This window comes from Phyllostomus hastatus, unplaced genomic scaffold (assembly GCF_019186645.2).
Source record: "Phyllostomus hastatus isolate PE091 unplaced genomic scaffold, TTU_PhHast_1.1 phas_contig_98, whole genome shotgun sequence".
In the NCBI taxonomy this organism is placed as follows: domain Eukaryota; kingdom Metazoa; phylum Chordata; class Mammalia; order Chiroptera; family Phyllostomidae; genus Phyllostomus; species Phyllostomus hastatus.
Window position 1 is genome coordinate 12871602 of NW_025333999.1, and position 15879 is coordinate 12887480.

The following is a 15879-nucleotide window of genomic DNA, read 5'->3' on the forward strand; positions in this document are numbered from 1 at the left end:
AATGCTATTTTAAATATTTATGTACTTAGATTCCTGTAAATCTTTTAAAAGTATTTTTATTGCAGTACTGATTTTTTTCTTTGCCCTTGGTGTCTTACAATTATTACCAAGTGGTTTAGGAGAACCAGTGGTTATTATTCTTTAGCTAATTTTATTGTGGATAGAAACTATGGTCCTTAAATTTATAATTAGACAATTAGAAATCTTTAAGAGACTCTCCCTGGCCTGTTTGTCTCAGTTGGTTGAGCATCATCCTGCAAACTGAAAGGTCACAGGTTTGATTATTGGTCTGAGCATATGCCTAGGTTGCAGATTGGTCCTAGTTTGGGTGTGTTCAAGAGGCAACCAATTGATGATTCTCTTACATCAGTACTTCTGCACCCCCTACCTCGCCCTCTCCCCCTTCATCTCCTTCTTTCCCTTCCCTTCTCTCTAAAATCAATGAGTATGTCCTCAGGTGAGGATTAAAAAAACTTAAAGGTACTCTGGCTCAGTGTATGAGTTTTTAAAAAATTACATAGCTCTTTGGAGACAGTGTATGATTCTGTTCAACTCTTCTATTTCTAAGAAGCCTGAAATATATAAAGTAAAAATCTGGTTGAGCATATTTATGAGTTCTATGCCTGTACCTTTTTATTTATTATTTTATATAGGTATACTCATATGTAAAATAAACTCTTGTCCTATTAAACCCTTTCTATGTAATTTTGCTAGTGATTTGCCATTTACTAGTCATGGACCAAGTGTGCTAGCTATTTGACAGTTTGTAGGACAATCATGAACAAGAGAAAATTGTCCTCTCGTCTTCATGACTCAGAATCTTCTGCCAAATGTTCATGGTGCTAGAAAACTTCTGTTATTTTCTAAGCCTAAAACTCAACTCAGTTTTGTTTTATTAAGTATTTTTTGCATGGGTTTAATGTATATGCTTAAGTTTACTGTGTAAATCAAGGGAAGATTATGCTGTGAAATACTGGAATTTTACAAAGAAGTTTTCATTATTTTGAAAAGTCACATCACTAGTACAAGGCTGTTGATGGTTTCTGAGTTGCCCCTACTATATACTTGGTTTGACTGTTCTTACAGTGCCAGGGTGCTTGAGCACATATATACTGGACATTTTTTCAAATACATTCCACTTTTTTCTTGACACTCCATGAAAAAATATTACAACACTTGGTATTATCCTGCAAGTCAGGTTTTTTGTTCTTTTTCCCCCCTTTGCTTCATTTTTTTCTTTTATTCCATTGCTAGGCCTTCAAGTTCTTGATCTTTTCTACTGCAGTGCCTGATCTATTAATCCCATCCAGTGTATCTTTCATTATTTGAAAAATCATATTTATATTTCATTAAAGTTGACATACATCATTATTTTAGTTTCAAGTGTATACCCCAGTGATTAGATATAACTTAAGTGATCATCTCAATAAATCTGGCACCCATCTAACAATCTAACAACATACATAGTTATTAGACTATTACTGACTGTATTCTCTATGTTGTACTTTACATCCCTGTGACTATTCCATAACTACCAATTCGTACTTCTTAATCCCTTCACTGGTTCCGTCCAAACCCGCTCCCATCCTGCAACTGTTAAAATGTTCTCTGTATCTATAGGTCTCTTTTTGCTTGTTTGTTTGTTTAGGTTTTTTTTTTTTTAGATTCTGTTGTTGATATGTATCTATTGCCATTTTATTGTTCATATTATCTTTTTTCCCACTTCTTAAAGAATATCCTTTAACGTTTTATATAATACTGGTTCAGTAATGAACTCCTTTAGCTTTTTCTTGTCTGGGAAGCTCTTTATGTGTTCATCAATTCTCAGTGACAGGTTTGCTGGGTAGAGTCATGTTTGTTGTAGGGTAGGTCCTTGCCTTTCATCACTTTGAATAGTTCATGCCAAATCCCTTCTGGCCTGCAAAGCTTCTGTTGAAAATCAACTGAAAGCCTTATGGGAGCTTCTTGTTAGGTGACTGCTTTTCTCTTGCTGCTTTTAAAATTCTCTCTTTGTCTTTAACCTTTGCCACTTTAATTATGATGTGTCTTGGCAAGGGTCTTGTATGGTTTATTTTGTTTAGGACCCTCTGTGCTTCCCTGGACTTGCATGTGTATTTCCTTCATCAGGTTAGGGGAGTTTTCTGCCATAATCTCTTCACATAGGTTTTTAGTCTCTTGCTGTCTTTTCTCCTTCTGGACCTCATGATATGGTTTGTATGCTTGAAGTTGTCCCAGAGGCTTCTTACACTACCCTTATTTATTATTTTTTTTTCTTTTAGCTGTTCTGGTTGGGTGTTTTTGGCTTCATTATATTCCAAATTACCAGTTTGATTCTCGGCTTCATTCTACTGCTGATTCTCTTTAAATTATTTTTCATTTCAGTTAGTGTATCCTCCATTTCTTATGGTCCTATTTATGCTATTGAGTTCTCCACTAAGTTCACTGAGCATCCTTAATAAGCAGTATTTTGAACTCGGCATCTAGTAGATTGCTTGTCTCCATTTTATTTAGTTCTTTTTCTGGAATTTTGATCTGTTCTTTCACTTGTGCCATGTTTCTTTGTCTCCTCATTTTGGCAGCTTCCTTGTGTTTGTTTCTTTGTATTAGGTACAGCTGCTGTGTCTCCCAGGCTTGGTAGAGTGTCCTGATGTAGTAGGTGTCCTGGAGGGTCCAGTGGCACAGCCTCCCCTATCACCCAAGATGGACACTCATTGGGCACCCCTTGTGTAGGCTTTGTACACCTTCCTCTTGTAGTTGAGCCTTGATTGATATTGATATGTCAGTGGGAAGGATTTATCCCCAGGCTAATCAGCTGCAAGGACTGGCTGACCACTGTGGAGGATCAGCTGTGCAGGGGCCCACCCCACAGAACAGGACTTACTAAGTGGGGCTCTGGTGCCTGCTGAACTTGTCCCATGAGTATGTTACTTGTGGTGGTGGTTGGGTGGTGATGCTTCGATGTGGTCTGAAACTGTCCACGGGGTATGTTGGCTCTGGGACCTCCTAAGAGGTGCAGGCCAAGGTGAACCACTGCCTGTGTTTTGCCCAAGGCCACCTGGCAAGAGCTACAAAGCAATCTGCAGGTGATTGCTACCTGTGCTGGTCTTGGAGGTGCCCAGGAGAGACTGAGGTGTGAACCAAGGCAGGCAGTGTATTTTTTATTTTAGGTGATACATTTTTCACTTGTAGATGTTCTTTATCTTTCGTTTCTCATCATGTTCATGATTAATTCTAAATTCTTGAGCATATGGAACACATTTACAAAGGCTATTTCTCAGAGCTTAATTCTGTCATTTTTGTTATTTCTGGTTGCATTTCAACTGGTTTGATGTTATTCTGGTTATGGGTCATATTTTTCTGCTTCTTTTTTTTTTAATTTTTTTAAATTTTTAAGATTTTATTTATTTATTTTTAGAGAGAAGGGAGGGAGATAGAGATAGAGAGAGAAATATCAGTGTGTGGTTGCTGGGGGTCATGGCCTGCAACCCAGGCATGTACCCTGGCTGGGAATCGAACCTGGGACACTTTGGTTCCCAGCCCGTGCTCAATCCACTGAGCTACGCCAGCCAGGGTTTCTGCTTCTTTACATTCCTGATGACTTTAGATTGGATTCATTTGGATTTATATTGTTGAGTGTTGGATTTTGTTTTAGCACATAGTTAAGTTACTTGAGATTAGTTTGATCCTTTTAGAGTTTGCTTTTAAGTTTTGTTAGGACAAATTCAGTCTTCAGTGCCGATTAGTCCAACTACTAAGGTGATGCTCTTTGGAGGACTCTACCTGATGCCTCATTAAATAAGATTTCTTGATTCCCATGGGTAGGAGCCCCAACTACAAGGGGGACCCCAAAAATAGAATTTATGAAAAATTGTATGTTCTTACATGTTTAAACTTCAACCATCTTAAAAGTACTCTCTATGTGATGCAGTACACTTATTGAAGCATTTTTTTCCTCTGCTCAAAAAACAGTTTTTGAACTCATTGATGCCTTTTAGTACTTCTGCTGTTTCTTGTTTTACCTCTTCCACATTCTCTCTGAGGGCTTTTTTTTTATCTGGGGAGACAAAAAGTTGCTTGGGGTGAGAATGGATGAATAGGGAGGGTGGAGCACAGGGGTCATGCTGGTTTCGGTCAAAAGCTGCTGAATGCTCAGTGCAATGTGGTCAGGTGTGCTTGTAAATCACCCATCTTTAAAATGGGCAGACAGGTTCAAAGAGCCTTTAAAAAAATTACTGAAGCAGAACTCAGCTTCTCACACCACCACCAGCTGTTACACTGATACAGATGGGTTCCTACAACACTCACCTAGTGGGCGGGGAGGGAGCCTGTTTTACAATGAGCCTGCCCTCCAGAAGATATTTCCATTTTGCAGGGAGGCCCCTATTGTATTGTGTTGTGTTGTGTTGTGTTGTGTTGTGTTGTATTTATTGTATTGCCCCCTTGTATTCTAAGCCCTCATAAGCTTTCTGGTGATTTTTCCTATGGCTGGTGGGTTATCAACCACATATTCTCAGATCCTTCAACCAAAAATTCTAAGTGATCCCTTGAGCTTTCTCTCTCTACTCCCCACCCACGTATTCTGGCTGCTTCAGTTTTCCCTTACCCCCAGTGTCTTTATCCACAAATCACTCGTCTGGGTTTGAGCTCTTCTGACTCACCACCTGTCCAGTCAGTAAGCTGGGGCAAATACAGGGCTCACTTCCTTCTCCTCCAAGGGTTGCCAGTCTTGCACTCCATGTTGTCCTTTGTCTGAAAAAAGTTCTTTCCTGTATTTTGTTTGTTTTCTAGTCATTCCTAGTAAGAGGATAAATCCAGATTGTCTTATTCCCTATTGGCCAGCACAGAAGGCCAACTCCAGGGTTTTAATTTTTACTTGGTGCTTTTTTGTTTGTTTGTTTTGTTTGTTTTTCCCAGTTCAGCCTTTTAGAAAGGAAGTGCCAGGTTACTGCACATTTCTCTTGGTTACTTTTTTGCATACCTTTGTTTATGCAGTCAGTTTTAGTGTTCTTTGTTAATCTTTGTTTTTACTGAAATAGAACAAACAGGAGAGGAGACTGATTACTTGGTAGTGTTTTGTGGGAAATCAAATGTTATCTGTAAAAGATAAGAGTCAGTATGGCTAACTTGCTAAATAAGTTCATTTACTTCCAGAAATGAGAGTTGCAGGTGTTTCTAGAATACCACATTAGTGGCAACTGCAATTGTAGCAAGTTTCTACGGACCCTCACTCTGTTCACCAGAGCGGTCCCTTCTGAGATAACATCCAGAATGCAGAATTTTAAGTGAGAATGGTTATTCATAGAATTTTTGTGAACCTCTTCATTATTTTAATGTTTATGCTGTCTTGGGTTGCATAAGGCAGATATGTCTGAATTTCTAGAGTTTATTTGCTGCAGTAATACTTACAAAATACTTAACAGAATTTTATGAGTTCCAACCATTTAAATTTTTTTCTATATTATTTAGCTTTAAAGCCTAATCATATTCTGAAAAATAAAAGAGTCAGGTCTTGAATGTAGCAGGTGCTGAAAAAAGAGACAGGCAATAGTTGTAATGTGGTCATTAGAAAATGTGTAAAGTCAATGTAGTTTGATGCTTTTCTTGAACACAGGCTTTTTTTTTTTTTTTCCCAATGAAAAAGAGGCAGTAAACTGAGCATTGCACATTATTACTCTATTCATTTTTCATGTGCCCTGTGTGCTTCAGTTACAAGACAATGCTGCAACCACCTGAACCACACTGGCCAGCCTCTCTTCATTTTTCAGTGATGTAGACAATTCTGTGCTGCTGCCCGCCCTATGTGATTGCTCACACCTGCTAAATTTGAATCCTGGCTCTGACTTTTGATAGAGGTGTAATAGGCAAGTTACTTAATCTCTCAGGACTTCACTATATTCCTGTATAAATTTAAAATTATATCTACATGATAGTGTTATTGTAAGGACTAGATGATAAAATATGTAAACACTCATTTAGTACAATGCTTGGCACATTCTAGGTGTACATATCTGAGTATACAGTGTGTGCTTTGTATCCACATAAACCATTTTGTTATTTTAATGTTAATACACAATTAATACATAAGAGCAGTGGTTAACCAGCATTTTCTGTAAAGGGCCAGATAGTAAATATTCTCATTCTGTCCCAGCTATCAACCCCGCAGCCAAAGACAGTACATAAACAAATAGGCATGGCTAGGTTCTGCACCTCCTACACCAGTAAACATGGTGTAGGAGGTGTAGAACCCAGGGACATGGAATGGTTTATAAAAACCAGTGGTGGGCCACAGTTTTTCAGTCTGTCTACTAGAGGTTACTTTTATACTTCCTAATTATTGAATGTTTCAAGTACGTTCAGCTTTTTTAATTCAAAATTTTTTTTAAAGATTTTATTTATTTATTTTTAGAGAGGGAAGGGAGGGAGATAGAGACAGAGAGAGAAACATCATTGTGTGGTTGCTGGGATTATGGCCTGCAACCCAGGCATGTACCCTGGCTGGGAATCGAACCTGCGACACTTTGGTTTGCAGCCCGTGCTCAATCCACTTAGCTACGCCAGCCAGGGCCATATCGTGTTCTTTATTATAGAAAGTCATATCGTTAAATTCTTTTTTAAAGTATATGTTATTGATTATGCTATTAGAGTTGTCCTGTTTTATTTCTCCCCTTTATTCTCCTCTGCCCTGCACCACCCCTCCCACCAGTATTCTCCCCCTTAGTTCATGTCCATGGGTAGTATATATAAAAGTTCTTTGGTTTCTCCATTTCCTGTACTATATTCTTAACCTCCCCTTGTCAATAGTTCCTACCAATTATGTTTATTTCCTGTACCTTTGCCCCCATTCTACCCCATTCCTCTCCCTGCTGAAAACCCTCCATGTGATGTCCATTTCTCTGATTCTGTTTCTGTTCTAGTTGTTTGCTTAGTTTTTGTTTTCATTGTTTTTCTTCTTTTTAGGTTCATTTGTTGATAGTTGTGAGTTTGTTGTCATTTTACTGTTCATGGTTTTGATCTTCTTTTTCTTAGATAAGTCCCTTTAACATTTCATATAATAAGGGCTTGGTAATGATGAACTCCTTTACCTTTTCCTTATCTGGGAAGCACTTTTATCTGCCCTTCCATTCTAAATAAAAGCTTTGCTGGATAGAGTCATCTTCGATGTAGGTCCTTGCCTTTCATGACTTTGAATACTACTTTCCAGCCCCTTCTTGCCTGTAAGGTCTCTTTTGAGAAATCAGTTGATAGTCTTATGGGCACTCCTTTGTAGGTAACTGTCTCCTTTCCTCCTCCTGCTTTTAAGATTCTCTCTATCTTTAGTTTTGGGTAATGTAATTATGATGTGCCTTGGTGTGTACTTCCTTGGATGCAGCTTCTTTGGGACTCTAAGCTTCCTGGGCTTTCTGGAAGTCTATTTCCTTTGCCAGATTGGGGAAGTTCTTCATTATTTGTTCAAATAAGTTTTCTGTATCTTGCTCTTCCTTTTCTCCTTTTGGCACCCCTATGATTCAGATTTTGGAATATTTAAAGTTGTCCTGGAGGTTCCAGAGCCTCTCCTCATTTTCTTTGAATCTTGTTTCTTCATTGTGTTCTGGTTGAATATTTATTTATTTCTTCTCCAAATTTTTAATTTGAATCCCAGTTTCCGTCCCTTCTCTGTTGGTTCCTGGTGTGTTTTTATTTTATTTTTATTTTCATATATTATGTTTTATATTATTATTCATGTACAGTTGTCTCTATTTTCCCTCCACCACTCCCCCCCTTACCCCATATATTTTCCTTTATTTCCCTTTGCATAGCCTTCACTTTTTTCTCTATTTTGTGACCATACTCAGCCATTTCTGTGAGCATCCTGATATACCAGTGTTTTGAACTCTGCAACTGATAGGTTGGCTATCTGTTCATTCCTTAGTTCTTTTTCTGGAGTTTTGACCTGTTCTTTCATTTGGGCCATATTTCTTTGTCTGGGTGTACCTGTTACATTGTAAGAGGTGGAGCCTTTGATACTTGCCAGGGCTGGGTAACCCATGTTGGTGCAATGTGATGCTGTATGTGGGGAATGGGTCCAAGAGGGAATTAGTGTGCCACTTGCTCAGTTCTTGGCTGGCTTTCAGTCACTTCCGCCACTACCCACAAGCAAATTGGCCCCTTTTGGTGCTAATTCCCAGCTGTGTGGGTTTGTATATGTTCTAGGACTCTTGTGGATCTCTCCAGTGGACTCTCCTGTGAGGCTGGGAGTTTCTCCTGCCTCCACAACCCCCACAGGTATTTTCAGTAAGAGGTTTTGAGGCTTTAGTTCTCTGCACTGGAAGCCTGGGTTTCACGGTCTGTCTCGCTCCCCAGTTGTTCGTCCCAGTTTATCCACACACAAGTGTGCTGTCACCCATTCCTCCAGTTGCTGCCTTGCTGTGAGTCCTCTCCACCCCGGCTACCTGTCTTAGCCCCTCCTACCAGTCTGGATGAATGTTTCCTCTTGAACTCCTTGGTTATCAGCCTTCCATACAGTTCGATTTTCTGGCAGTTCTGGTTGTTTTTTGTTATAAATTTGTTGTTGTCCTTCTTTTGGTTGTGCAAGGCGGCAAAATGTATCTATCTACGCCTCCATCTTGGCCAGAAGTCCCCACGTTGTTAAATTCTTAGAGTGAGCTAATGTAAACCAGAAAATAACCCTTCAATGGTAGAAAAAGTTGGCTTATTTATTTAAAATGCGTATGGTGGAGTCTTTCCTAATTTGGCATAATGTTTTATAGTGGCAAACTTGTTAATAACAATGATGAATTGTGCAGTGGATTGCTTTATCTTAATGCCAAATTCTGCAACTTAGTTTTTTTCCTTAGGAAAATGGCTCTGGTGTCATGAAGCAAGGGGAAAACCTCAAAATCATATTTGAACTTGAGTTGAACTTGACCATGAAGTTAGCACCAACTTTGGGTGCATTATTCCTGAGTTTGTGCCTCTCTAGTGTTTGAGAGGCACAGGAAGAGCTGTGCACACTGAAGGCACATGGCACACAGCATTTCTGGTGTAAATGTGCTCTATTTGCACATTTTTGTTTGAGAGGCCATAATTTGAATTTATTACTTTCTGACTTAAAATTCTGCCTGAAATTATTTTTACACTTAACTGTTTTAGAGTCCATCTTTGGGTTTGTATAAAGAGCTTATTAAAAGTATATACAATAAAATTAGCAAGATAATTATTAATGTTTAGTGATGATGTTTCATAGAATGTATCACAAGTTGATTTCTCTACATTGATGAATTTAGTGACATTAATAAACCGCTAGTATTTATTTTTTGTGTTTCTGTTTGTTAAAATAGTGTCACATTGGTTTATTCTGGAGAGTAATTTTTTGATGAGCCAAAATATTTATGAAAAAAAAACCTTAGATTTACGTTATTTCTGATGACAGGTTGATATGTAGAGTTGGAATATGTTAGGAAAAACATGTTCAGTTCTAAAACTTTTCTGAATTGGGAAAGAAAATCTAATGTCTTTTTTTGTTTCTTTGTTTCAATTATACAGCAGATATAATTTCTACAGTAGAATTTAATCATTCTGGAGAATTACTAGCAACAGGAGATAAAGGTGGTCGAGTTGTCATCTTTCAACAGGAGCAGGAGGTAAGTGTTTCAAGTTTTAATGTAACTTTCAGTTTGCTCTTGGGATTGGAGCTTCTGTTGCACTGGAGGAGCTCATCAGAGGTCATTGGCCGTTTTTAAAAGAAATGTCTTTATCCAGCAGAATATCCAGTGTATAGATAGCCATGTTTCTCTTAGCTTTTGTGTGTGTGTATGTGTGTTGCTTTGATTTAATACACAATGCTTCTAATTGTAAAAAGATTTGTTGGGAGAAAGGGGTGGAGAGTGGTGGACTAATCCAAGATATTAACTGGTTTTGAAGCCTTGGCCTTCTTGTTTTCTCTAAAAACTCCATAAAGCAAAATTGCTTTGACCTCTTCTCGCTGCTTAGTTCGCTCTTTTGTGATTAGGAGTGGGAAGCCAGCTTAAAGAAAAAGTCGCTCAGTTATTTTGTGTCAGTCCATACTGATACTGTCACTCTGATTTAAATATAAAGGTTTTCAATGACAGTTGCATGCATATTTATGTAATTTATAAGATCAGTGCCCTTTTTAAAGTGGAACTGATTTGCAAATTGTTTTCTCTTTAAAGGAAGGAATATGTGATTGAAGCAGGTTTTGTTTTGTGTGGGGTATAAAACGCTTAGGCACATTTCCAAATCTGATTGACAAGATTTCTCACTAAAATTTTATCTAAACAAAATTTGTCACACTAGATTTCCCATACTCTTTCCCTCCATTTGTAGATCAAAGTTAAACTTTTAAAATTATTTTTGATGTATCCTGCCCCTCTCTATATTTAAAAAGAGTTAAGAGTAATATGGATAAATTACAAGGTTTTACAAATAGATGTCTAAATCATAACACAGAGTTAGGTTTTAAAGGATTGTGAAATTCCTTCAATAAGCAAAGAATCTAGTAATAATACTACTACTTTGCACTTCTATAGCGCCTTTGACCTGAGGATCTCAAAGTGCTTTACAAACACTAATGAATTAATCCTCACAGCACCCCAGTGAGGTAGGTAATTTAATTTTAAAAGAAATGATTCATAGTGTCTGATTAGAAGATGCACATACACTAAATGTATCTCCTTTTATTTATTATTATTTTTGGTTGGAAGAAATATGAAAATAAGGTTAAAGCTTTTCTGACAAAAAAATATTCTGTGGGAGTAAGTGTGCAAAGTCAGTTTTCTGTTCCTATTTTCAAACAGCTAAAAGTTTGACCATAAGAATCTTGAAATACTTAGAGTTGAAATGCAGCCTTACAGATCATTATAATTTCCCTATATTTACAAATGAGAAGGTCAAGGTATTAAGAGATCCCTTGATTACTTAGTGACAGCTCTAATAACTGGATAGAACCCAGAATTTCTGGTGCGTCCTTTTCCCAATGTGCTTTGATAACCAAAATGTGAATGTTAATTTGCTATTCATATTTTAGAACTGCCTTTCCCATAGGCAATTTCCTGCCCTTGAGTTTCTTTGTTTATAACAACTGAAAGTCAGTGGATTTCTACACTTCACTTTTGTTTTTAAAAAAGGTGTTTGGAGAAAAACATTTAAAATTAATTTTGTTTTTTAAGCAATTCATCTTGAAAGATATTACATGGGCTTACATTGGGGGTTTCTGAGAGTCTACATTTTTAATGAGGGTTTTATGTTGTTTTAAAATCTACGATGTTAATTAAAAACGAATTTAGAAATATTTTGCTTAAGAATGAGGTCATTTTCACCTTCTGTAGAAGATGGTTTGTTATTAAAGTCAAATGTGAAAAAATGACTCATTTAATGGAGGAGGTCTACTTTAATAGGGGCTCGATAAATATAGTCAAAGCAATTAAGCAATTAGCTTACTATTTTCCTGAAGGTCTGTCACTAATATTATGAATTGGAATTAAAGGTCTAACATAGAGTTACTGAAACTGTTACGCATTTTACTTGTATTGGGAAAAGGCCAACAATTTTAAAGAATAATCATGTCCTGTGATTCTTTTCTGACATTTCACCGAAGATTTTAAAGAACTAGTATTTAAAATATATACTCCAAGAAGGAATGAGCAAAGTGACTGACATTTTGAAAAGGGCCATTAGTAGGGAAAAAGGAGTTCCTTTTTCATGTAGCATTCTTAACTGCATTTAAGAATTCAAGACAAGATTCATTATCTAGAATTAGTGTATGTGCGTGTGTGTGTGTTTTATTTTATTTTAATCATTGTTCAAGTACATTTTTCTGTCCTTGACTCCCATTCTAGTCCACCCATCCATCTCTCCCCACCTCCCTCCCATTTCTACCCACCCAGTTTTTGTCCATGTGTGCTTTATATTTGTTCCTGTAAACCCTTCCCATTCTGCCCTGAAGTTCCCTCCCCTCTCCCCTCTGGTCACTGTCAGCCTGTCCTCTGTTTCAGTGTCTTTGACTATATTTCGCTTGTTTCTTTGTTTTGTTGTTTAGGTTCCTGTTAAAGGTGAGATCATATGGTATTTGTCTTTCACTGCCTGGCTTATTTTGCTTAGCATAATGCTTTCCAGCTCCATCCATGCTGTTGCAAAGAGTAGGAGCTCCTTCTTTCTTTCTGCTGCATAGAATTCCATTCTGTAAATGTACCATAGTTTTTCGATCCATTCATTTACTGATGGGTACCTAGGTTGCTTGCAGCACTTAGCTATTGTAAATCATACTGCTAGGAACATTGGGGTGCATAGGTTCTTTTGTAGTGGTGTTTCATGGTTCTTAGAATATAGTCCCAGCAGTGGAATTGCTGGGTCAAAAGGCAGATCCATTTTTAGTTTTCTGAGGAAGTTCATACTGTTTTCCATAGAGGTTGTACCAGTCTGTAGTGTGTGTTTTGAGAATTAGAGTAAATATCATTGTATTTTAAGTGATAGATTAAATAACAATCATGGTAACAGTTGAATCCCCCCTCCCCAACCTCGAAACTTGATTTTATTAATAGTAATTTGGTGCGTTTTAGCTAATTTATTTTCTACATTTTTAAGCCCTCTCTTATGCTGGAGCTTCTAATATCTGTTGTCTTCAGCACAGTCAGTGTCTATGTCACTGATTATAAATGTATACACCTCACACCTCATCTGGTGCCTTTGTTTCAGTGCCTAACGTAGATTAGATTTTATGAATTTGTATACAGGGTCCAGCACAAATAATGCCCCCTTTTTTTACTATAAAGTCTTTTATTATACAATCATAAGCATGTAACTCTGTAACAGAACAGTATCACACTCAAGCATACTATATGATATTTTTAGGTGAAATGTTCAAATTAAAATTTATAAATTATTATACCCATAGTATTACCCTATTAACCACACTAAAGCAGGCATTACTTCTGCTGGGTGCTATATAGACATCAGTAAAACAGTGTTGCATTTTGGAAAGAAGAGAATTTAGAGATGGTCTGTTCTAATTTTTAGATCAATCCCAGGAAAAGCTTATAACACCAGGTTAATATTTCTTAGCTTAATAGCAGAGCTTTGGAATTAGAACTTGGTTCTCTAAATTTCAATCCAGCTTCTTCTAACCACCAACAGCTATTCTAGCACATTCCAAGGCACATTGCTCCCTGTCCAGTGAGTATTTCTTCATCTCTGATAATGGCACTAGAGCTATTTGCAAAACACAGTGACATTTGCACTATTGAGACTTGATCCTCTTACCTCCTACTTCAAGGTTGGCAGAGTTTCTTTCGAAACTTCGCTTGACTGGAAACCATTTCTTGCTTGCTCATTTTGTCCAACATTAATTAAGAAGAACAGGTCATACGGTAGTGAACATGGCACATCACACTTTTACATCTTTAATCTACCTTCTGTCTCACTACTTTTACCCTTCAGACATGGCAGGCCCGCTTCCTATCATCCCAATGGGGATCTCTTGTTGCCTGTCCATCTGTCCCCCAATCAGAGAATCCCAGTCGTCATTTAGAGGGTCTTCATTCAGTTCAAATATATTTCAACTGGTGATCCTGTGTCATTTAATAGCATTTTTATAAATAATACATTTGAGTAGTTTTTGTTGGACAGATTCTCTACAATAGAAGCAGGGCAGAAGGGTAAAATAATTACCACAACGCATCATGCCCACCACGTGGTCAGTAAGTGTCCAAGTTTTAAGAATTAATTTATTTTCCATTTACAGTTCACATGCAATATTCTGTTAGGTCCAGGTGTACAACATAGTGATAAGACATTTATATACTTTACAAAGTGATCACCCCAATAAGGGGTCCAAATCTTTGATACCAATCTGTGTCCAAAGTAGGTGACCCATCTTTATTTCCTTGTTTTCATAGTTTATATAAAATAGCTCTTGAGAACAAGGTAGGTATGTGGTGGGGTGTGTGTGTGTGTGTGTGTGTGTGTGTGTGTGTTTTGTTTTGTTTTCTTTTGATTTTTGTGTGTGTGTGTGTGTTTTTTTTTTAATTTAAAGGAATGATTAAGGAGAAAGGTGGGAAGAAATTTTCATTTCTTCCTGGATTCTTTATACAGCCTTTGTTTTCTGTTTTCTAGGACTGCTGGTAACTTTCTAGGACTCCTTTCTCATATTTTTGTTCTTAATGTGATATTCCTAAAACTCCTTAACAGGATATAGAAGAAACCTTAGCATGCTTGTCACAAAAAAAGTGATAGTATTGTTAATATGATTGTATTTTCTCTTTCTTTGTGAAGACTTAGAATGGGGCTCAAAATCAACAAGATGCAGTTTAACAGAATTCAATATCATACAGAGAGGTTGATTTAGTTTGATGCAGATTTAAGTGAAAGAATGGACCTGTTTTAGGGTGATGTGGCAGCATTCACCTAACCTGGTACTTACTGTGTGGCAGTCAGAGTAACAAATTTAGATATGTCATTGGGGAGTGGTTGAAGGGATAGAGATTGTATGGCCAAAAAAGACTATGAAGAGTCTTGATATTTAGGGATTTGTGTGTAAAGAAATTGGTTTATTTTGTATACAGAAATAAATACACAAGAATTGGATGCCTCTCTGCCAGGAAGAAGGAATATGCAAGAAGTTCCAGAAAATAACACTGTGATTTCTTCCAAATCAAAATATCTGTAAAATAAGGTTCCTTTTCTAAGTCTTATCTGTTCATTTTTCATTCACTTTTTGATGTGCTTTTCAGAGTATAAAATGTTAGAATCACTTGGGGCATGTATTTAAAATGCATATTCCTAGACTGTACCTTAAACCACTAAATCAGAATTTGGGGAGGCCCAAGGTGCCAACATTTTCACTTTTGTTAAAAGTCTCTTGGAGACTTCACCTGATAGAAAATGTGAAGTTAAAATTGTCTGTATTCCAATACCAGGATAATGATAAAAGCTCCAAAATACAGTTTCAAATTTATATTATTTAAAAATACTATTAGCCCTGGCTGGTGTGGCTCAGTGGATGACTGAGTACTGTCCTATGAACCAAAGGGTCGCTGGTTTGATTCACAGTTAGGGCCTGGTCCCCAGTTAGGGGCATGTGAGAGGTAACCACATGTTGATGTTTTTCTCCCTCTCCAGCTCCCTCCCTTCCCCTCTCTCTAAAAATAAGTAAATAAAATTGTTTAAAAAATAAAACTACTATTAAATATTTTTCCCAAGATAGATCATGCATATAGATAAACATACAGAATCATAAGTGAACAGGTCTATGAATTTTCACAAAACACACACAGTTGTGTAACTATCCCTGGTCAAGGAATGGGCTATTACTGGCATTCCAGAAGTCTTCACTGCCCTCTCTGCCACTCCATGGTATATTCATAGAAATTAAGAGGTAAAATTTATAGGATTGGGTAAGGATTCCTAACTTTTCTTGTGCCATTGATTCCCTTCAGTAGACAGATAAACTGTGGACTTCTCAGAATGTTTTAATTACATGAAATGCATAGGATTTTGAAGGAAATAATAGTGAAATATGTTCTTCAAGGTATTTGAATAATGTGTTTTTGTGCTGGAATGTGATTTTTAAAACATGTCATTTCTATAGTGACAAAGTTACTGGTGTTGCTAATACTGTGGTTTGTTGCCTACATCCATAATCAGAAGTGCTGAATTTCAGCTAGAGGTTAGTGAAAATAAATGTTAGTTTTCACTGTATCCATGTTCACAAAATCTCAGGGTGGAGATCACATAACCTATGGGCCCCAAATTTACAACACCTGCTAATGCAATCTCCTTTTACCTATTAAGAAACTGGGGGACCCAGACAACAGGTTAACTCATCCAAAGTCCTTACAGTTAACAAAGAGGTGAACCCTTACTCTAGAGCCCACATGTTCTGATTCC

General features: G+C 37.2%; 1 protein-coding gene across 3 annotated transcripts in view; it reads left to right on the plus strand.

Annotated features, from left to right (window-relative positions):
- PPP2R2A (protein phosphatase 2 regulatory subunit Balpha) overlaps positions 1 to 15879 on the plus strand; it is an 89105-nt gene that overhangs the window by 45331 nt on the left and 27895 nt on the right. For 2 of the 3 annotated variants that reach the window (XM_045853247.1, XM_045853249.1), the window contains exon 3: positions 9523 to 9620. In XM_045853247.1, coding sequence (XP_045709203.1) covers positions 9523 to 9620 — 98 coding nt within the window. The remainder of the gene's footprint in view (positions 1 to 9522; positions 9621 to 15879) is intronic. The other variant, XM_045853248.1, reaches the window with a different exon arrangement.